The sequence below is a fragment of the Silene latifolia genome, chromosome 10, assembly GCF_048544455.1.
Source record: "Silene latifolia isolate original U9 population chromosome 10, ASM4854445v1, whole genome shotgun sequence".
In the NCBI taxonomy this organism is placed as follows: domain Eukaryota; kingdom Viridiplantae; phylum Streptophyta; class Magnoliopsida; order Caryophyllales; family Caryophyllaceae; genus Silene; species Silene latifolia.
In genome coordinates this window covers 107,360,870-107,383,018 of record NC_133535.1, presented here as the reverse complement: position 1 = coordinate 107,383,018, position 22,149 = coordinate 107,360,870, and the positions used below count along the sequence as shown (strand labels likewise).

Sequence of the window (22,149 nt, the reverse complement as noted above, 5' to 3'; positions counted from 1 at the left end):
AATACAAACGGGGCAATCTGGACCACCTGCTATCACATAGGGGCAAGGTCCAGTAAATTATGCTCCACAAATCAGGTTCTACCCTCTACACTTCCTATTTGTTCTACAATAATATACGTGATAGCAGGTGGATCAAAACTGTGCGGCCTAACATACTAAGCAGCAAAAAAACAAAGAGAGAGATCTTAGAGTCCTTCTACAGAGTCAGCCATGGGAATCTGCCACCTTTCACATTCGACGAGAATATACAGGAACCAGACAAAATATAGCCAGCAGGCTGGACCCAACCAAGACAAAAATTATCAGAATGCTGACCTCAGCAACTTCAGGCAACTGTCACCCTCATAGGGTAGGCAGCCAGCAGTAATCAGTTTGTACGACGAGTATCCTAGTCAGGCTAGAACTCGAGAAACATCACAAAAATGAAACAAAGCGAAACAGAGAGGGCCAAGCCCCGAAACTGACAAACAAAAGTCCGAACAAGTTAGGGGAGAGATCTATCTAAAAGATCCTTTCCTCAGCAGCTGTAACACCAGCTCCACCATCCAGCTCTACTTGATCTCTTCTTGCAGGAACTAGCTCTGGCTCGGAGGCATCAGCAGCGTCAGCAACATTTAAGGGAATCTGACCTCATCAGCATCCAGAATCAGGTCCCCAACACGCTGAGATCTAGCAGAATAAGGAAGTCTCAACCAGATGCCTCCTCTCAAATTCAGGAAGCAGGAGGAGCCAGAATCGGGAATCGGGAATCCGGGAAGCAAGAAGCAGGAAGTAGGCAGCAGGATGCAGGAGGGAGCAGAGTCGAAAATTGAGGAGGCAGGAAGTAGTCAGCAGACACCAGAACGACAACCTGGATTAGTTGTCGCAGCAACCCCTTCAGCCAGCGGCCCTGGCAGCCAGAATCTAGCAGCAGCTTGGACAGGGAGCATCACCTAGAAGCCAGAAGGGGGCAAATGCAGGTTATCTTAGGGCATACTTGGGAGGCGCCAAAAGCTCGATTGAGCGGAGGAGCATGAAAGACATTCATGAAACTGAAACACTATTGGAGCGTGCCACCTTTGATGTCCAAACCAGAACCAAAAGAATCCTGGTCTCCATACCTATCAGTTACCGAGACAACAGGCAATGTCATGCTGGAAGCCAGAATATTATTTCAGTAAGTCTTTGCATCCTGCAAAGACCAGGTACACATCACTTGAAAAACTGGTTCTTGCACATGTTATAGCCTTCTATAAAATGCGTTCTTATTTTTAGTCTAGTAATGTCCATGTGCTAACTGACTACCCCCTGAAAGCCATTATGAGTAAACCATAGATATCAGGAGGGATGACCAATTGAACGACACATCTAAGTGCTTACAACATGAAATCCGAACCTCGGACGACCATTAAGTCACAAATCATGGTAGACTTTGTACCCAACTTTAGTCCAACACCTCAAACCTAGGTGGATATAAGCACCCCCAACCTAAAGGGAGACATGGGACCTATAGTTGGACGTAGCGCACTGGTAGGGCCACCAATATAAGGGGAACATGAGTAGGCCTGGTACTTACGAGGGAAGTAGGACAGGTACCTGAGAAAGCCAGGCACCTGATCGTCCAAGCATGCAGCAGCCCTGAATGTCAGACGCCTGCCAGTCAGACGCCTGAAAGTCTGGTGCCTGAAAATCTGACATCCAAAAAAGCCGGGCACCTGAAAAAAGATCAGAAATCAGGCAGGTCCCCGGTCGGTAACCAGAACCTTGTTGCAGACCCTCTCACAACCCTGGGAGCAACACTCAACCCAGGTATCTTATCAACCATACTTATCATTTTATATGCTGTAATTAACGGTAAGCGAAAGAAAGAATACTGATATCCATAGGCATATACGCTGCTCTTAAGGTAGCTCAGCAATTTGTGTTCTCATTACAATATTTATATTTTGTATAACTACTGCCTTGAGCGTCGGAGGGTTGTTGGCTATGCCATCTGCCAGCCCTAGCAGAAGTATTTCTTGCAGGACCGTCATTAGACTCCCTGTCGTAGAGTGGTCACACGGTCTCCAGAACCTACCACTCTTTCTCCAAGATCAAATGGAGCGTCCTCCTGTGAAATGCAGGGCGCAGAGCGCAGAACGCTGTCTACAACAAACTTTCTGCCTGCAGAAATAGCCTTCTTGCATGCAGATGAGGCCACCCAGCCAACATGACAGGTCGCTCCGCCAGCAAACTTTCTGCCTACAGAAACAGCCTTCTTGTGTGCAGGTCAGGTCACTTAGGCGGCATGTCGGATCGCTCTGCCAGCAGGATCCCAGTGACATACGTCTGGTCCTCTACAGGATCCCAATTTCTGGCGTCTGATCCCCAACATCTGCCCGACATCTGGCAGTACATAAAAGTTCCTAGCACCCTGAATATGCAGGAGACGGGCAGCAGCCAGAATGCTGCAGAACACATTCTTACAACAGCTTCCTCAAGCGAAAAATCACAGCAATACATGCTGACATCAACCAGGTCCCCTGAGAACCAGAACATGAAAATAATAAATGACAAGCAGAAGTGCATGTCCTCCACACCCAAGCTGTGAAAACCATGCAGGGGGCAAAGAATACATATTCCGCATGACAGCCAGAAACAAGCAGTCCAATGGACAAGTTGACTCACTATTGAGAACCTGAAACAAAAGCTGAAAGAAACTGGGGGCAGAAACTCAAACACCCTTCAGCCTGGTATTCGGAGGAGAGGTAGTAATACCACCAGAAGTTCAGGTCCTCGCCCACAGGTATGAATGTATGAAGAGGGGAACAAAACCAGGTGGAGATGATCACGCAGAATAAATCAGCAAAGGATAATACAATACACTTGAAGGTGTACAACCACCTAAACAGGCGTACAATCCCTTAAAGGTGTACAACCACCAAAACAGGCGTACAAGCCCTTGAAGGTGTACAACCACCTAAACAGGCATACAAGCCCTTGAAGGTGTACAACCACCTTGGTTGGACTAAATCTTTCGGTTACTTGTCGTTAGGAGCACCTAGACCAAAACACAATTTATAACTTCACAAACAACTCTACAATTAGTAAAGAGGCAAGTAAAGGTCGGATCCCAAGGGACGGGAATTAAGATGAGATTTCTATTGCAACTAGTGGTGTCTTAAGGGGTGTCACAATTGGGGTTGATGTAGAAGGTCACTAAACTAAATAACAAGCAAGATGATTTAAAAGGGTTGTAAACAATTGATAAAAAGCACTAGGGTGTCATGGGGTCATAGGGGATTCATGGGAATTGATCATACAAACATAATCTCAAGTTATAAGCAAGCAATTATTGTTGTGATGGATCGAGTTGGTTTATATCTTACAATCCTAGGAAAGTTTGGGTCCCGGAGCCGAATCGATTAGATTGTACAACACCTACAAGTCAACTTAATCTTCCCTACTCAACAATATGCATGGTCTAATGAGACTCGAGTTGGTTTATGTCTTACAAGTCTCATTGAAAAGATAGGTGATGGGTAAAAAATGCAAGGATTCATAGGCTCACATTTCATCAAACATAACATGTGCATAAGTTGAGATCACAACAAGCAAGCAAATAAACTATGAAAGCATATTAATTTAAGCATGAATCATTCCCCATGTTGGTTTCCCTTAATTACCCATTAACCCTAGCTAAGTAACTACTCACTCATTATCATGTTGAACATGCTAGTAAGGTTGTCAATCATACCAACAAAGTGAAACATGATGAATAAATGAAAATGATTAGCAATAATTAAAGAGGGATTAAGAGAATTATACCTACTAATGATTCCAATAATAAAGCAAAGAATAAAAGAAGTACTTGATGCTTGATTGGAAGGTTGCCAATCTCCCAATAATAACCCAAATAATCTTCAATTACCCAAAATAAAGGATGAACAAGAGAGAGATTAAGGAAATAAAACTTGTATTAAAACTTGATTAAATGTTGATTACAAGATTAAAGAGAGATTTGATTGATATTAACTACACTAAAGATTGCTAAGAAGAACATGCTCTTCTAATTAGACTAATGGGGTATTTATAGTGGGGATTAGGTGTATGAATTAGGGTTAACTAAGGGCTTAATTGACGATTAAGTCCCTTGTTGAGGAAACGCCGGTCTTTTTGGAAAGACTCCGGTCTCTAGAAAAAGATGTGCATCCTTCCTTGAAGCTTGAAGAAGACGAAATGGGTCTGCCTGGGAATCCGGGCGTCTTTAGCACAGGACGGGCGGATTTGGTGGTCTCTGCCCGGGCTTCTTGGGGTGAAGACGGGCGTCTTCTGGAGCTTTTGCCCGGGTGTCTTGGTGTGAAGACGCACGGATTGTGGAGTGGTGGACGGGCGTCTTCTGGACAATCCGCACGGATTGCTGGGCAGTCTCGTTTCTTCTTCTTTTATTCCTTTTTCTTCATAAGATCCTTGGGGATTTCCTCGGGGATGCAAGGATCTTTTCTTATCATTGCCCATCTACTATAGTATGTACAAAGACCTTCTAATCTTGTCTCTCCTTGATGCTTGGTCATTGAATTCAATCAATTTAGTCTCATTTTGCCATGAAAATTCAATGTTTGCACTCCTTTCCTACCAAGGTATCAAAACCTCAAAGAATATGCAAAACAAAGAACTAAAGACAATAAATGACCCAAATATGCACTAAAAAGCATAGGAGCAAGGCTAATTCGGGGACTAAATATGCTCTAATTATGGTCTCATCAAATATCCCCAAACCGAACCTTTGCTCGTCCCGAGTAAAGAGGTGACAAAGACTAGGACCATTATTTAAACTAACCTAATAACATAGCCGATATGAGATAATTAGCGGGTCTCACTCCGCCCCTTCAACTCACAACAAGACAACCATGAGGTAGGATGCCTTCTTGCAAGGCAAGGTGGGTCTTGCCAAAAGGGCGACACATCCAAACATTAAAGCACACAAAATTAAATAATGGATACATCTACAAAAGAATAGCCACTTTCCTCATCTAAGTGGCGGAAATTATCTACAAGGGAAGCAATTCAAGGGTACACACTCCTTCATAGATGCAATTTCTTCAAACTACTAAGCCTAGAAGGATACCAATAAATCACCTCCAAGTTGTGTCAAGCTAGGGTACCTTTGTCCTCAATCGTTAAATGCTTTTGTCAAGAATAGACTCCCTATGGTGTTAGAAACACTGGAGGATCGCGGAATTCTCCCTCTTGTCTAGACAAGAGGAAGGGTCGTCCCCTCTCTACCATGCACAAAAATGGATACGATGGATAAAGGGATCAATATATATTTGAGTTTCACTTTGGGAGTTTGCTTTTGTTTTTGTTTTCCCCCCAATTTCTTGTGGCATATAACATTTGAGAACACTTTCTTGCCATTTCTTTTGATTTTTGGCATTTCAACACTTGACAACTTTCAACTTTTCTTTTGCATTTCTTTTTGAAAATTTTCAAAGTCACCCCATATGTAGTGAGGGTGCCTTATATTTGAAGCTTTAGGAGTTCTATTTTTGCTCCTCTTTTCATTTGATGCATTTTTGCAAACTTTCTTTCACTTTTCATTTCATTGAACTCAAATTGATTTCTTTTTGTGCCCATTCCCTTTGATGACAAAAGTGTGGTAGAACATGGATGATGGATGCATGGTTTCAAGGGTCACCTTTGAATAAACGGTAGCCAAGGAGTTATCACACCACAAGGTACTCTTGACTAGGCCTTAATCCATGGGTCAAAGAATATTAGCATGACACATCCTAGGGTGTTTTACAAGTATTCTAACAAGCAAAGTCTTAAGAAGAAAAACCATCTACTAGGGCCTATATACACTTGTCAAGCTTCCCAAGTAGACGGTTTCACAAAATTTTTCTAACATGCAACTACATGCCATGATGCAACTAGCATATAAACATCCTAATGCAAATGATTCTACCAACTAGTATGCCATATAAACTAAATGTAAGTCCTAAGTTCACATTGTTATACCGCATCAATCAAAATAAAGACACATAGTCATTAACATAAAGAGGAAAAAGGAGATTGGAAAGATCATACCATGCGGTCTTCAATATCCTCATGTCTCGGATGTGGCGTAGTCAATCAATGTGAACAAGGATAAAACAAACACAATATATACAACAATATATACATGACTACACTACAAAGGAAATGAACTTCTTTTTGGTTTTTCAATTTTTCAAATTTTTATGGTTTTTCGAAAATTTTCAATTTTTTTGGATTTTTGAATGAAAGTTAAGTTAGAATTCCCCATCCCCACACTAATATGGGCATTGTCCTCAATGGCCAAAATGATGGGAAATTATGCAAATATGATGCGTGATTTCTACACTAAATGCAAGCTACACTAATCTACACTACATGATGCATGGGTTTTTGTTTATGACGGAGAGCGTAATTTAGATTACCTCCCGTTGCGTATGCATGTACTTCCCCAAACCGAATTAGACATTATTTCTAATGTCCTAAAGTTAGGGGGTAGTTCATGCAAACAAGATGCAATGTATGAAACTAAATTTGTCATTTTGGATTTTCAAAAGCGGGAACAATGAAATAATAACACCTTAATGGGGCCGAAGTGTTAGTCCTCTATGTTGCTAGGACTCTCCAACCATGATCAAGATAAAGTAAATAAAACAAAGAAAGAAGTAGACAAACCTCAAGAGGGTAGGAGCCTCCAAAGCTTGCTAGTCTTCCACCATATCATCATTATCATCATCTTCCTCAATAGAAGTGGACTCATCACCACTTCCCTCTTCACTTCCTTCATCATCCTCTTCTTCTTCATCACTAGCCTCTTCCTCAATGTTATCATCAACAACTTCATCACCGACAACCTCATCGTCACCCGGAATCTCACCCCTAGATGAGCTCGGAAAGAAGACTTCCCTATCCGCCCAACTAGGCAAAGGACATGAAGGATCAAGTAGTCCTTGCCTAGCTAAATGAAGGAGGGGTGGATATTAGGCTAAGTAAGCATCTTCCCGATCCTTAAAAGCTTGCTTGTGCATCTCTTGCATAAGTAGAGTCATATAGTCTTTGCTTGCTTCAACACCTTCGGGTTTGAACTCTTGATACTTGAAAGGATAAGGTGGTGTGACAATGGAGGAGGAGGGCATTTCAATTTCACCCCTTTGTTGTCGGATGATGTATTCGGCATATTTTGAGAGGGGAAGGTGGTAGTTGGTCCGATGGACACTCAAACGACAAATCTTGGAAGACAAAGTAAAAGATCTAGCCTCATTGGTGAGCCACCCATACTTGGTGTCAAGAGGGTTATGAGTGACCCACTTGTACTTGTTAATCATAGCATCCATGTCAATGAGATGACCCCCCCTTTTTCGCCACATACTTGCTATCCTTGTTGAAGTTCGGATCAAAGTACTTAGCCAAAAGAGTGACTAGACCTCCATTCACAATAATGGTGGTGCCTTGCTTCCCACAATCAACATTTAGCCATATTTCCACCAAAAGCCTTAGAGAATTGTAAGGCGTGGTGAATTCCCTTCCAATAATTAAGGCCGACTCAAGAAGAACACAATCGAGCTTGGTAAAGTGGTTGGTGTCTTTTATTGCAATGATGGTATTCCCGATGACCTTATGCCACACTCTAATGCCTCGATGGTGGACTAATAGAGCGCGACTAGCATGATAGTTCTCAAATTCCTTTCCGGAAATCGCCTCCCAAAGAGGAGCGGGGTCATACTTTACGGGATTCTTGAAATAACTAGGTGAATCACTAAGACCCAATGCTTTACCCAATTCATCAAAGGTGATGCGCCTACTCACATTAGCAAGGCGGAACTCGATGTTTTCTCTAGTCTCTACCTTAATAGTTTTCAAAGAACTCAAGAATTCTAAGGTAAGGGAGGGGTATGTCAATTCTTTTGTAGCAAACAATTTTCCCAACCCCATGGCTTCAAAGAAGGCTTTAGTTTGTTCAAGGATACCCAACTTGTTCAAGGCATCTTCACAAATAAACTTGGTGGATAGAAAGGATTTTCTAGCATACTTGGCAAATGTTTCCCTATGGGAGTTAGAAATGAAAATTACCTCCGGATAGTTCGAAAGTTGAGCGATTTCCGGAGTTGTTGATGTTGTTGCTTCCAAGGGAGGTTGTTGTTGTTGCACTTCCAAGTTTGAACTAGCTACCACCATAGCCAATGAGGCTTTCTTTGCTTGAAGACTCTTTTGTCTTGTTGAGAGTGACTTTGCCTTAGGTGCCTTTGTTTCTTCTTTTGTCCTTGCCATTAATGATTGAACCAAGAAAAGAGTGAAAATCTTCAATTTCCAAGTATACCCAAATCGATTTTAAGATGAAAGGCTTTGCCTTTATAATTTTAAAAATCGACTCAAAGGTTGAAGATTTTGGTACTTGGTTTGATTTTTGTTGGAAGAGGAGTGATTAATTGTTGTTAAAAGGAAGTTTGGATTTGATTTTGTTGAATTTGGTTGAGGAAATCTTGTTTTGGTGATGGAGAGGATGAGGGTTTTGAGTTTTGGGGTTTATGGGTAGTGTTTTGAATGAAGAAATGAAGAAATGAATGTGGGAGGGGGATTTAAAATACCCGAAAAATTTGAAATAGCAGGGGAAGACGGGCGTCTTTCCGTCGGGACGCTCGGATTCTGCCTCTTTTTGCTTCAGAATTCTCGCCTAAAGACGGGCGTCTTTCAGCAAACACACTCGGATTTATCAACTGCGGGACGGGCGTCTTTCGCTGAAGACGGGCGGATTCTCTTCCAGTGAGTTTTCTTGTTTTTCTCAGCCAAAAAGACGGGCGTCTTTCCTTCCAGGACGGGCGTCTTTCTGCAGACAGACGGATTCTCTTGCAGGACGCTCGGATTTATCAACAGTCCCAAATTTTCAAAATTTCGGCTCAGATGGACGGGCGGATTTTGACCAAAACGCCCGGATTGCTTGAAGACGGGCGAATTCCTATGAAAACGCTCGGATTCTCTCTGTTTTACCCGGATTCAGTTCCATCCGTGCACTTGCATATCCCGTGTCATTTTTCATTCTTCAAAATCCCGTGTTCTTCATTGTAGGGGCACTACTAAGGCATGAATAGCCTAGGCAATTGTTATCCCCACACTAAGCTAAAGCACTAGACATCAATTAAAATCATTAGTCCCTCCCTCACTTCTCTCAAGAATGATAATTATCTTGATCAAAGTATAAAAATCCAAAAATGACAAAAATGCAATGTAAGATTTAAAATGCGAGTTAGGGAGTTAGAAATATTTACAAATGGTGGTTTAGGGAGGACTTCACCAAACTCTCATCCTTAGTGAGATGTCATGGGGGCATGTCCAAGGTGTTGTTGATGTTGCTAAACACCTTGAAGAAGTAATCAAAAGCTTGTTCATTATCATGATAAAGATCTTCAATAGATCTTTGCCCTTGTTGTCGGTCTTGATCGATAGCATCACCAATATAGGGATTGAAAATCCCTTCAAATTCATCGTCCCAAAGACCACAAACTTCGTCTACTTGATCACTAAAGATCTCTTGAGTTGATAGAGACAACTCTCCCACTTTCTTGTCTTGGCCAATGAGGCCATCCTCTTCATTGCTTGACTTTGGTGAGCTTTTCAAGCTCTCTTTGTTACAATTCACTTGCTCTTTGAATGGAGCATCTTCAATTTTCTTATTCCATTGGAGTTCCGACTTCTTCCTATCATCCTTCCGGCTATGATGATCAACCATAAAACATGGTTCATGCAAACGGGGAGCTCTCATTGTCTTGTCAAGATTGAAAGTTATGCTCTCATCTCCCACTTCTAGAGTGAGCTCTCCATGCTTCACATCAATCACCGCACCCGCGGTGTGTAAGAAAGGTCTTCCTAGAATGATTGGAATGTTGGAGTCTTCTTCCATGTCAACAATGACAAAGTCCACCGGGATGAAAAATTTCCCAACTCTTACGGGAACATCTTCCCATATCCCTAATGGTGTCTTCGTCGATCTATCGGCCATTTAAAGTGTGATATTGGTGCATTTAAGCTCTCCCATCCCCAACCTTTTACTCACCGAGTATGGCATAACACTCACACTAGCCCCTAGATCACATAAGGCTTTGTTGATCGTGGTGTCGCCAATGGTACACGGTATTGAGAAGCTTCCCGGATCTTTGAGTTTTGGAGGTGAACTCCCTTGAAGTATTGCACTACTCCCCTTAGTGAAGGCGATAGTCTCAAGCTTCCGGATCGACTTCTTCTTTGTGAGGATGTCTTTCATGTATTTCGCATAGGCCGACACGTGATTGATTAATTCCGTGAAAGGAATTGAGACTTCCAAATTCTTCACAATTTCCATAAATTTCCCAAGTTGGTCATCAAATTTGGGGTTGGCTTGACGACTCGGAAAAGGAAGTCTAATCACAATGGGCTCCTTCTCGTTGACCTTGTCTTCATTTTTCTTTGAAATTTCTTCTTTTGATGGTTCCCCATCCTTGGAGTTTTGCACAATTTATTCTTTGTCACTAGCTTCCACAACTTCATCCTCAACTTGCTCCTTCGGTGCTTCATACCTTGTACCACTTCTCAAGTGAATGGCACTAACCGTTTCATGTCTTGGGGGATTACTTTGAGGTGGTAATTGCCCCTTTTGTCTTTGTGAGCTTGAAGATGTTAGTTGAGTCAATTGGGTTTCCAACATTTTGGTGTGAGCTAGGATGTTGTTGATGGTGATTTCCTTTGCTTGACTATCCTTTTGCATTTGAGTGAAAAACTCTTATTGATTCTTTTGCATTTGAAGTACCGCTTTTTGAACATCAAAACCTTGGTCATTTTGTTGATTGTATGGAGTTTGATTTTGGTAACCTTGGTTTTGGTTGTAAAAGGGTCTTTGATTTTGGTTTCTCATGGGAGGTGGGGTGTATGTTGGTTGAGGGTTTTGAACATTTTGGCTTTTGTATGAGAGATTTGGATGGAATTTGGTGTTTTCATTGTAATAGTTGGAATAAGGGGTACTACTCTTGTATGCTTGGAAAGCATTCACTTGTTCATTTGGTCCCCTACATTCACTTTGGTCATGTCCCAAAGTTCCACAATTCTCGCATATCCCACTTGGGATTGATGAAGATGCCGTCATGGCATTAACATGATGCTTTGGTGATTTTGAGGCTTCTTCAAGTCTAGCCATAGCTTTTTCAAACTTCAAATTGATGGTATCAATGTGAGCACTAAGTTGAGCACCCAATTGAGTAATGGAGTCTACTTCATGCTTTTCTCCTCTAGTAGCCTTGCGAGGTCTACTATATTGTGAGTTATGGACCGCCATTTCCTCAATTTTGTTCCAAGTTTGATTGTCATCAACTTCGGTGAACATTCCATTTGATCCCATGTTGAGAATGTTCCTTGAATCTTCATAAAGACCGTTCCAAAATTTTTGTACCAAGAACCACTCGCTAAGTCCATGGTGAGGACATGAGCGACAAATTCCTTTGAATCGCTCCCAAGCTTCATACAAAGATTCTTCATCCCTTTGCTTTAAGCCCGTAATTTGAGCTCTTAGCATGTTAGTCTTTTCCGGTGGATAGAACTTTTTGTAGAAAGCTAGAGCCAACTTCTTCCAAGAATCAATTCCGAGAGTAGCCTTATCAAGGCCTTTCAACCATTGTTTCGCGGTGCCAATTAGAGAAAAAAGAAATAAGACCCATCGAATTTGGTCTTGAGTTACACCGGTTTGAGAAATCGCATCACAATAGTCACAAAAGGTCTCCATATGAGAGTGAGGGTCTTCACTAGGCATCCCCCCAAATTGGCTTCTTTCGACTAATTGGATAAATGCGGATTTGGCAATAAAATTTCCGGTTAGATGTTGTGGTGTGGGAGTACCATTGGGTAGGTTCTCCTCGGTGGGTACGGAATGTGATGAAAACTTAGGCATTATGGGTTCATTTTGTGTTGGATTTTGTGTTGGGTTCTCCTCACCTTCTCTTGCAAAAGGGTTGATGAACTCAATAGTATTTGGTTGAATATCTACAACCTCACCAATACCTCTCAAAGTTCTCCTAGCAAGTCTTCTATTGGTTGTCAAAGTTCTTTCAATTTCGTGATCAAAAGGTAACAAGTCACCTTGTGACCTTCTACACATGCAAAATATCAAACAACTCGAAAACAATTAGAACAAACCTTGAGGAATTTTACTTCCCCAAGGCAGAGAAAGACACAACTAATAACAATGTAAGAAAATCTAAATCAAGTTAACACCGTCCCCGGCAACGGCGCCATTTTTGGTCGGACTAAATCTTTCGGTTACTTGTCGTTAGGAGCACCTAGACCAAAACACAATTTATAACTTCACAAATAACTCTACAATTAGTAAAGAGGCAAGTAAAGGACGGATCCCAAGGGACGGGAATTGAGATGAGATTTCTATTGCAACTAGTGGTGTCTTAAGGGGTGTCACAATTGGGGTTGATGTAGAAGGTCACTAAACTAAATAACAATGAAAGTAAACAAGCAAGATGATTTAAAAGGGTTGTAAACAATTGATAAAAAGCACTAGGGTGTCATGGGGTCATAGGGGATTCATGGGAATTGATCATACAAACATAATCTCAAGTTATAAGCAAGCAATTATTGTTGTGATGGATCGAGTTGGTTTATATCTTACAATCCTAGGAAAGTGTGGGTCCCGGAGCCGAATCGATTAGATTGTACAACACCTACAAGTCAACTTAATCTTCCCTACTCAACAATATGCATGGTCTAATGAGACTCGAGTTGGTTTATGTCTTACAAGTCTCATTGAAAAGATAGGTGATGGGTAAAAAATGCAAGGATTCATAGGCTCACATTTCATCAAACATAACATGTGCATAAGTTGAGATCACAACAAGCAAGCAAATAAACTATGAAAGCATATTAATTTAAGCATGAATCATTCCCCATGTTTGTTTCCCCTAATTACCCATTAACCCTACCTAAGTAACTACTCACTCATTATCATGTTGAACATGCTAGTAAGGTTGTCAATCATACCAACAAAGTGAAACATGATGAATAAATGAAAATGATTAGCAATAATTAAAGAGGGATTAAGAGAATTATACCTACTAATGATTCCAATAATAAAGCAAAGAATAAAATAAGTACTTGATGCTTGATTGGAAGGTTGTCAATCTCCCAATAATAACCCAAATAATCTTCAATTACCCAAAATAAAGGATGAACAAGAGAGAGATTAAGGAAATAAAACTTGTATTAAAACTTGATTAAATGTTGATTACAAGATTAAAGAGAGATTTGATTGATATTAACTACACTAAAGATTGCTAAGAAGAACATGCTCTTCTAATTAGACTAATGGGGTATTTATAGTGGGGATTAGGTGTATGAATTAGGGTTAACTAAGGGCTTAAATGACGATTAAGTCCCTTGTTGAGGAAACGCCGGTCTTTTTGGAAAGACTCCGGTCTCTAGGGAGACTCCGGTCTCTAGAAAAAGATGTGCATCCTTCCTTGAAGCTTGAAGAAGACGAAATGGGTCTGCCTAGGAATCCGGGCGTCTTTAGCACGGGACGGGCGGATTTGGTGGTCTCTGCCCTGGCGTCTTGGGGTGAAGACGGGCGTCTTCTGGAGCTTTTGCCCGGGCGTCTTGGTGTGAAGACGCATGGATTATGGAGTGGTGGACGGGCGTCTTCTGAACAATCCGCACGGATTGCTGGGCAGTCTCGTTTCTTCTTCTTTTCTTCCTTTTTCTTCATAAGATCCTTGGGGATTTCCTCGGGGATGCAAGGATCTTTTCTCATCATTGCCCATCTACTATAGTATGTACAAAGGCCTTCTAATCTTGTATCTCTTTGATGCTTGGTCATTGAATTCAATCAATTTAGTGTCATTTTGCCATGAAAATGCAAGGTTTGCACTCCTTTCCTACCAAGGGATCAAAACCTCAAAGAATATGCAAAACAAAGAACTAAAGACAATAAATGACCCAAATATGCACTAAAAAGCATGGGAACAAGGCTAATTCGGGGACTAAATATGCTCTAATTATGGTCACATCACACCTAGATAGGCATAGGGCCCCAGCATGCATGCAAAAACAAGCCCTTGAAGGTGTACAGCCACCTAAACAGGCATACAAGCCCTTGAAGGTGTACAACCACTTAAACAGGCATACAAGCCCTTGAAGGTGTACAACCACCTAGACAGGCATAAGGAGCGCAGGGATTTCTGAACAACTAGGATCCTGCAACGTTCCACTGGTCCTAGAATGACGATAAACTTGCCTAAGATACGCCCCTGTTGGCTTTAAACATGATGAACACACCTTGCGTCATGAACAAGGTTAAGTAGTCAAATGCGGCATATGTCTAAATCAGCCATTGGGCTGACACGACAGCTAGCTAAGTCTAAATCAACCTTCTCAGGTTGACACGACGGGTCTAAATCAACCTCTCAGGTTGACACGGCCACCTCTATCCAGAATGCGACATATGTCTAAATTATCCCCTTGGGTTGACACGACAGCTAGCTAGGTCTAAATCAGCCCCTTGGGTTGAAACGGCCACCTCCAGTCTAAATCTGCTCCTTGGGTAGACACGACAAGCAATGTATTTGAAAACACTTACCAGGAATTGCACCTTGCAAAGTCAACTTCCCAGAACATTTCAACGGTCCTAGAACGACGATAAACTTACCTAAGGTACGTCCTACAATAACCTTACACTTACTCCTACCCCCTGGCCAGGGGCAGGTATATTTATCATCCTTCAAAACATGTCTTGTCCCCGCAGACAAAGACAAAACATATAGGCATGATTGACATTGCATTCACATCATACTATAGCCCCTATCATACATTAGAGGGGTCCTCGCATGCACATGCATTGCATTACTAATATTTTGCAGGTATCACTTACATGACAAGTTCACAATAAACTTGTGCCAACTACCAGACTTAGCCTTGGTGACCAGATAACATAATGGTAAGGGCAGGTGGAAACTATTTCTCCCGAGCGGTTGTCGCCAAGATTCCCGTGTCGACCATCGCTCCCAAAGATCGCCAAAGAAGATCCCAAAGATCATCGCCACCTGGTCCCTAGTGTCAGGCATATTCTCCCTGGCATCCGCAAGCAGGTTCCCAGCATCAGCCGCCTGGTCAGCCGTCTGGTCCCCAGAGTCAGCCGTCTGGCTCCCAACGTCAGTCGTCTGGTTACCAAAGATCGGCCGCTGGTCGATCGTCCGGTCCCAGTCGACCATCCCCGGTTCCCGCATCGATCGTCGGGTTCCAGCATCGATCGCGTGGTGGGCCCGTCAGTCCCGAGTCACCGTCGCTCCAGCGTCGATCGTCTGGTTCCAACATCATCCCGCTGGTCGTCACCGTCCCGGTCCCAGTTGACCATCCAGTTCCCAGCATCGATCGTACGGTTCCCAGCATCGGTATTGCCTGGTCACCATCTAGTCCCAGTAGTCACCGTCGGCTCCCAGCGTCAGCCGTCTGGTTCCCAACATCGACCATCGGTCTCCGGAAGATCGGCCCGACGGGATCCTAATGTCAGCCATCTGGATCCTAGCGTCTGCCATCTGGTTCCCAACGGCAACCAACAGTGTCCGCCTTCAGGAACCCAGCGTCCATCGTCAGAATCCTGGCGACCACTAAGTTGAGTTGAGCATCCTTCAGCAGAAATCCGCCTGAAATCCGCTTGCTTGCGTAGTATGCTAGTAGAAATCTACAGGTCGACATCTTCAGAACATCAGGTTGCAGATTAGCAGAATTAAGGACTGACAGAAATTGGTCTGCCGAATTAATAAAAATAAAGGATCTCAACCCTAGAGAGAGAAAGATTATGACTGCGTAGAGAGAGAAAGCGAAGTTTGACCTAGATTGCGCGCCTATGGCAAGGAAATATAACCTTCAACGACAGCGGGAGATGTCTCTACGAGGACGGAGCATCCCTGCACAGCAAACTGAGACGTCGTGTAATGACTCTGAAACGGAATTAAGCAAGGAGGAAAACCCTACTGAGATTCATAATGGCCCTGATGTTGATGAGGGAGGCAAGATGAAAAATATCAATGAAGTTGTTGGAATCCCTGAATTGGTTGTTGAAACGGCAAGTGAGGATGAATCTTTGCATGAGGACGATGACTCTGTTCATGAAGAGGAGGAAACCATAGTGACTGAAACGCAGGAAACAGAGACACGGGTGGAAGATGATGCAAAAACAGAGTGTGATGAGATGCTCCAAATTCAACCAGAAGATGTGAAGGAAGAGATTGAGTAGTGGAATCAGGCGGTTATGTGCTTCATCCTGGGGGCTAATCCACCATGGGAGGTGGTGAAAGGCTTTATCAGGCGCATTTGGACAAAGTTTAACATCGATAAAATTTCGTTCCTGCCAAATGGTGTTTTTCTGGTCAGATTTAAATTTATGGAGATGAAGGAGAAAGTTCTATCATCAGGGCACTACCTATTTGATAACAAGACAATGATAGTCAAAGAATGGACAAAGGATTTGGAATTATCAAAAGCGGATGTAAAGTCTGTTCCAGCTTGGATACGATTGCATAACTTGCCAATTTAGTTCTGGGGTAAGAGCCTGCCAAAGATATCTAGTTTGGTAGGTAATTATGTCAAAAGTGATCAAGCAACGGATGAGAGGACGAGGTTGGGGTTTGCAAGAGTGATGGTGGAGATGATGGTGGACCAACACCTCCTAGTAGATGTTTCATTCAAAGATGAGAAAGGAGATGTGGTTAAAGTGGAGGTAAAGTATGAGTGGAGGCCTGTTACTTGCAGCATTTGCCATGGGATGGGTCATGAAGGGAAACATTGTAAACGTGGAGAGAAAAAGAAGAAGGATACAGTGATTACCAGTAAAGTTTGGAGGCCTATTGCTAAGAAAGCATCTGAGGAACTGGTACAGGGAACTCCTGCTACAACAGTCCAGGTGGCTCAACCAGCAGGTAGGGCTCCAGTTAGAAGTATTCAAAATAACACTCCCCCAGTCAAGAGATTAACTATATTGACTAGGAGGAGAGAAGAGACAGGTGGGTATAGTAAGGAGGAATTTGGAGCACATTCGTATAAGGAGGTTTTATCTTCTCCACCCTCAAGAAAACAGTCTGGTGCAAATGGTAATGATTTCTCCCCTACACATTCACATGGATAGTATAGGGTTTTGGAACATTAGGGGTATGAATAGAGTAGGGAAACAGAAAAGTATCAATTATTATTTACAGAATAAAGGCATAGGATTATTTGGTCTTTTGGAAACAAAAATTAAGAATAATCTTTTTTCAAAAGCTGTTAACAGTTTCAATAATGGGTGGTGTATATCTACAAATAATGGATATCATCGTGGGGGTCGTATATGGATCTTATGGAAACCAAAGATGTTTAGAGTGCATTTTATTGAATACAATGCCCAGTTTATCCACATGAAGATTGAATCCCTGCTAGACAAAGGCATATGCTACTTAACTATGGTCTATGCTTTTAATGGCATCCAAGAGAGAGCTCCCCTGTGGGATCATCTGAGGAAGCTTGCTGGCTAGGTTCAAGGGCCATGGGCCATAGCAGGTGATTTCAACTGTGTTTTGGCTGCTAATGATAGATATGGGGGTGCTTCTGCTGCTACAGAAATGGAGCCTTTTAGGAGGTGTGTAGAAGACTGTGAGGTGGTGGATATTGCTGCTACTGGATCATTATACACCTGGAATAATAAGCAGAGGCCTGAGGAGAGAATTTATAGCAGGATAGATAGGTTTATGGTTAACAAAGATTGGTGTGATATATACCCTGATAAATATGCTCATTTCTTGCCAGAAGGATTATTTGATCATTCTCCATGTCTGGTAAGAAGTACTAATAGTGTGCAGGGTAAAAGAAGCTTTAAATATCTGAATATGTGGGGCAGCTCTAAGGATTTTCTCAGTACTATTAAGAATATTTGGGACATGAGCATAGAGGGCACTCCTCTCTATAAACTGACCACAAATCTGAAGAGACTTAAGGCAGGACTGCTTCAGCTGAATAGGGATGCTTTTAGTGATATTGAGAAGGCAACTGCCAAACTGCAATAGGAGGTTGAGGGTCTACAAAAGCAACTGGGCGTGGATCCTGGTAATCAGCAGTTACAACAGCAGGAGTATGAGGCTTCCCAGGAGCTTAAAATTAAGAGCTTGGCTAGAGACAGCTTCCTTTATCAAAAGGCAAAGAGTGTCTGGATTAAGGATGGTGACTCTAACAGTGCTTATTTTTATAACACAATCAAGCAGAGAAGGAATAAGAATATAGTGATTATGATAGAGGACATGGATTGCAACATGTGTGATACTCCTGGACTGGTACAAAATGCTTTTCTGGAGTATTATAAGCATCTCTTAGGCACGAAACAAAGGGATCAAAGAATTCACAGGAAGATTATTGATCAAGGCCCTAGGTGTTCTGAAGCTCATACTGCCCTCCTACTCAGACCTGTCACTGGTGAAGAGGTCAAGGACACTCGTTTTAGTATCCCTGATGTCAAATCCCCGGGACCAGATGGGTATAATAGCAGGTTTTTCAAAGATGCTTGGGGAGAGATAGGCAAGGATGTTATCACAGCTGTTCTAGATTTCTTCCAACATGGTAACATTTTGAAGCAAATAAATGCAACTAATCTTACCATGGTACCTAAATGTGATAGACCTCAGAATGTTATGCAATATCGTCCCATTGCTTACTGCAATGTAATTTATAAGGTAATGTCGAAGATTTTATGTGCTAGACTGGCTGATGTCCTCCCTCATATAGTGGATCAAAATCAGGGAGCTTTTATCCAACACAGAAGCATTCAAGAGAACATTCTGATATATCAGGATCTGATTAGACTATATGAAAGACCTTCTTCCTCTCCCACGTGTATGTTTAAAATTGATCTACAGAAAGATTATGACACTGTAGAGTGGGAGTTTGTGGACAAGTTGCTGATCATGCTGAACTTTCCCTTGAGATTTAGGAATATGGTAATGCAATGCATTACTATAGCTTCCTTTTCTATTTCTTTGAATGGTGAAATGTTTGGTTTCTTTCCAAGGAAGAGGGGTCTGAGGCAGGGAGACCCTCTTTCACCCCTCATTTTTACTCTGTGTATGGAATACTTGACCAGAACCCTCAAATATGCAGCTTCTAGATATGAGTTTGGTTTTCATCCAATGTGCAAAAAATTAGGGCTCACTAATCTGATGTTTGCTGATGATGTCCTTATGTTCAGTAGAGGGGATGCAGAGTCAATGATGCTATTATTGAGGTCCTACTCTACTTTCTCAAAAGCTACTAGTTTAAAAGTAAGTGCATCAAAATCCAATGCTTACTTCTGTGGGGTGTCTGATCAACTCAAGCAGGAGATTTTAAGTGTTTCTGGGTTCAAGGAAGGGAAGCTGCCTTTCAGATATTTAGGCTTGCCTATCCAAACTACTAGATTGCAAAAGAGAGATTGTGACTGTTTGGTAGAAAAAATTTTCTCTAAAATCCATAGCTTTGGGGCTAGGAAATTCTCATATACAGGAAGACTGATCTTGGTACAGGCTGTGTTAAAGAGTCTTTGTTCTTACTGGGCTTCTTTATTTATTCTTCCCAAAGGGATAATCCAAAGAGTGGAAGCTACTTGCAGGAACTTCCTATGGGATGGGGGCACTGATTATAGGAGAGCTCCTTTGGTGGCTTGGGACAAAGTGTGCAGGCCTAAAGAGGAAGGGGGTCTAGGTCTTAAGGAAATGGTGATGTGGAATAAAGCTCTGGTAGGGAGGCTTGTGGACTGGGTCTATGAGGGAAGGGACACTGTCTGGGTTCACTGGGTGGAATGTAATTATCTCAAAGGAAGGGCTTGGTCTGATTATGAGCCTACTACCAATTCCAGCTGGGTTTGGAGGCGCATATGCAGGGTCAAACAGGAGCTTACAGCAGGCTATTCAACTGGCAGATGGCATGATCAACCAGACGGATACTCTCCTGCTGGCTGCTATAGGTGGCTGAGAGGGTTCAGGCCTCAAGTTTGTTGGATGAATGTGGTTTGGAATCCATGGAACATCCCTAAGAATAGTTTTATGGGATGGTTATGGGCTCATGATGCTCTGCAGACTAAGAACAAGCTTTTGCAATATGGGGTTGCCAGTGATGCTCACTGTCTTCTGTGTGGGCAAGACACTGAATCTCAAGACCATCTCTTTTTTGCCTGTATTTATAGCAGGAGAGTTATCCAGTCTTTGAATCAGATTATTGGGGGAGCCTTTCCCACAACTAATCTGCTGGATTGGTGTTTGCATAAAACTGGTACCAAGGTCCAGAAAAGGGTGTATTTTGCTGTGCTTATGTGTCTGATTTATCAGGTTTGGCAGGAAAGGAACAAGAGTAGGGTGGAAATGACTATTCTCAGGCCTGAAATGCTTAGTAAAGTGATAGAGCAGGAGGTGAAAGCTAGGATCAGGAGTAGGGATATGCAACATTTGAAACATGATGATCTTGAATGGCTAGATAGCATGAATCTCTTGTAATTATCATATATGACCTTTGTACTATGATATCCTTTTATTAATATATTCTTACATTTTACCAAAAAAAAAAGAAATTGGTCTGCCAGAATAACGGAGTATGGTTCAGCAGAAACAAGTAGATTAGGGCACCAGAATTATGGGTACAGAACACGGATGCACAATTATCTCAAATATATCTACCAGGAGTCATACCTAGCGGGCTGGCAACAACTTTCTCCAGCACAGTTTCAGCAGCCCGCTCCAGCAGAAGTTTTGCAGTATATCATAGCAGAGTTTCAATAGTCTGTTCCAGCATGTCAGCCTGTTCCAGCAGAGTTTCAGCAGTCTGCTCCAGTACAGTTTCAGCAGTCTGCTCCAGTACAGTTTTAGTAGTCTCCTCCAGCAGAAAGTCTGCAGTCTATCCTAGCAGAGTTCTAGCATCTTTTTCTGGCAGAGTTCCAGTGTCATCTTCCAGCAGGATGGTAGCATCTTGTTCTAGAAAGTCTCAGCGGTCGAATCCAGAAGCGTGGCAACTGTTTGTTCCAGTAGCAGAATGACAATAGCAGGCAGAATTTGAAAAGTCAATTTCCCTCCTCAACGAAGCTGAGAAGCGAAATTGGGGGCAAACTGTTTGGGCCAAAATTCACTATTTGGCCTAAGCCACGTGGCACGAGACTAGACCTGGCAAACAGATCGGGTCGTGTCGGGTTCGTGTTCGTGTCACATGTAAACGGGTCACAATCCCTCCAACCCAAACCCGACCCAATTAAATCTCGTGTCGTGTTCGTGTCGACCCACTTACATAAATGGGTCATAAGGCCTGAACCCTAACCCGTTAATTTCGTGTCGGGTTCGTGTCGTGTTTTCGTGTCACGTCCATATTTTGAAAGTTTAAGTATATTTATGTGATGGAGTATCAAGAAAAATTAGGATTAATTTAGTAAACAGGTCATTCATGTCGGGTTCGTGTTTAGAGATGTCAACCCTAACCCAACCCAATTAAATATCGTGTCGTGTTCGTGTCGACCCACTTACATAAATGGGTCATTAAGTCTCAACCCAAACCCGTTAATTTCGTGTCGGGTTCGTGTCGTGTTTTCGTGTCGTGTCATTATTTGCCACCTCTACACGAGACGAGTGGGTAACTAATTAAGAAAATGGACCCATATCATATATGGGGGATGTTGGAGCTTGTGTCCTCCACAAATTAGTGTGATAACATTTGTAAATCTCTTACAGGTTCACAAGGGTATACTTCGTATTTTAATCAGTTGATTAACGATTACCTAATAACGGTTGGCTTGCTAGAAAGTTTGACGTTATTATCATACAGATGGCGGTGATCAACTGGTCCCTAAAGGTCACACCTATAGGTGTGTTTGATAGATGTGGTTAAAGAAATATAATCACATTGATGCCTAATATGACTAAACAGTTAGTCAATGTGTTGATGAGACAATTATTTAATGAAGATTAAATAATATTAGTTGAGACCAATTAACTGTCAATTCGTAAATTGAATATAATAAGTTATATTTAATTAAATGTATGTAATGTTAGCTTGGACGAATTAATCTGTTAATTCGTAATTAAATGTAATCGGTTATATTTAATATCAACAAGATGAATGTGTCATAGTGGTAATAGTGAGGGTATGCAAACCAAGAGG

General features: G+C 42.1%; 1 protein-coding gene and 1 non-coding gene across 2 annotated transcripts; both read left to right on the top strand.

The window, feature by feature from the left end:
- The first annotated feature begins 11,423 nt into the window (after positions 1-11,423).
- Positions 11,424-11,530, top strand: LOC141610225 (small nucleolar RNA R71). Its single transcript, XR_012528121.1, has one exon. It is a non-coding gene; the product is annotated as a small nucleolar RNA R71 (small nucleolar RNA).
- Positions 11,531-16,651: 5,121 nt separating this feature from the next.
- Positions 16,652-20,783, top strand: LOC141608033 (uncharacterized). Its single transcript, XM_074427383.1, has 4 exons — positions 16,652-17,102; positions 17,548-17,822; positions 18,051-20,497; positions 20,588-20,783. Exons 1-4 carry the CDS (start codon positions 16,652-16,654, stop codon positions 20,781-20,783), a joined length of 3,369 nt encoding a protein of 1,122 aa, XP_074283484.1.
- The last annotated feature ends 1,366 nt before the right edge of the window (positions 20,784-22,149 follow it).

Bases quoted from the DNA above. Each gene is read 5' to 3' on its own strand.
- LOC141608033 (XM_074427383.1), top strand. From the start codon at position 16,652: ATGGTGGAGATGATGGTGGACCAACACCTCCTAGTAGATGTTTCATTC. The intron at 17,103-17,547 runs GTAATGATTTCT...GGGCCATAGCAG, and splicing joins AAAACAGTCTGGTGCAAATG to GTGATTTCAACTGTGTTTTG. The intron at 20,498-20,587 runs GTAATTATCATA...TTGGTCTGCCAG, and splicing joins CTAGATAGCATGAATCTCTT to AATAACGGAGTATGGTTCAG.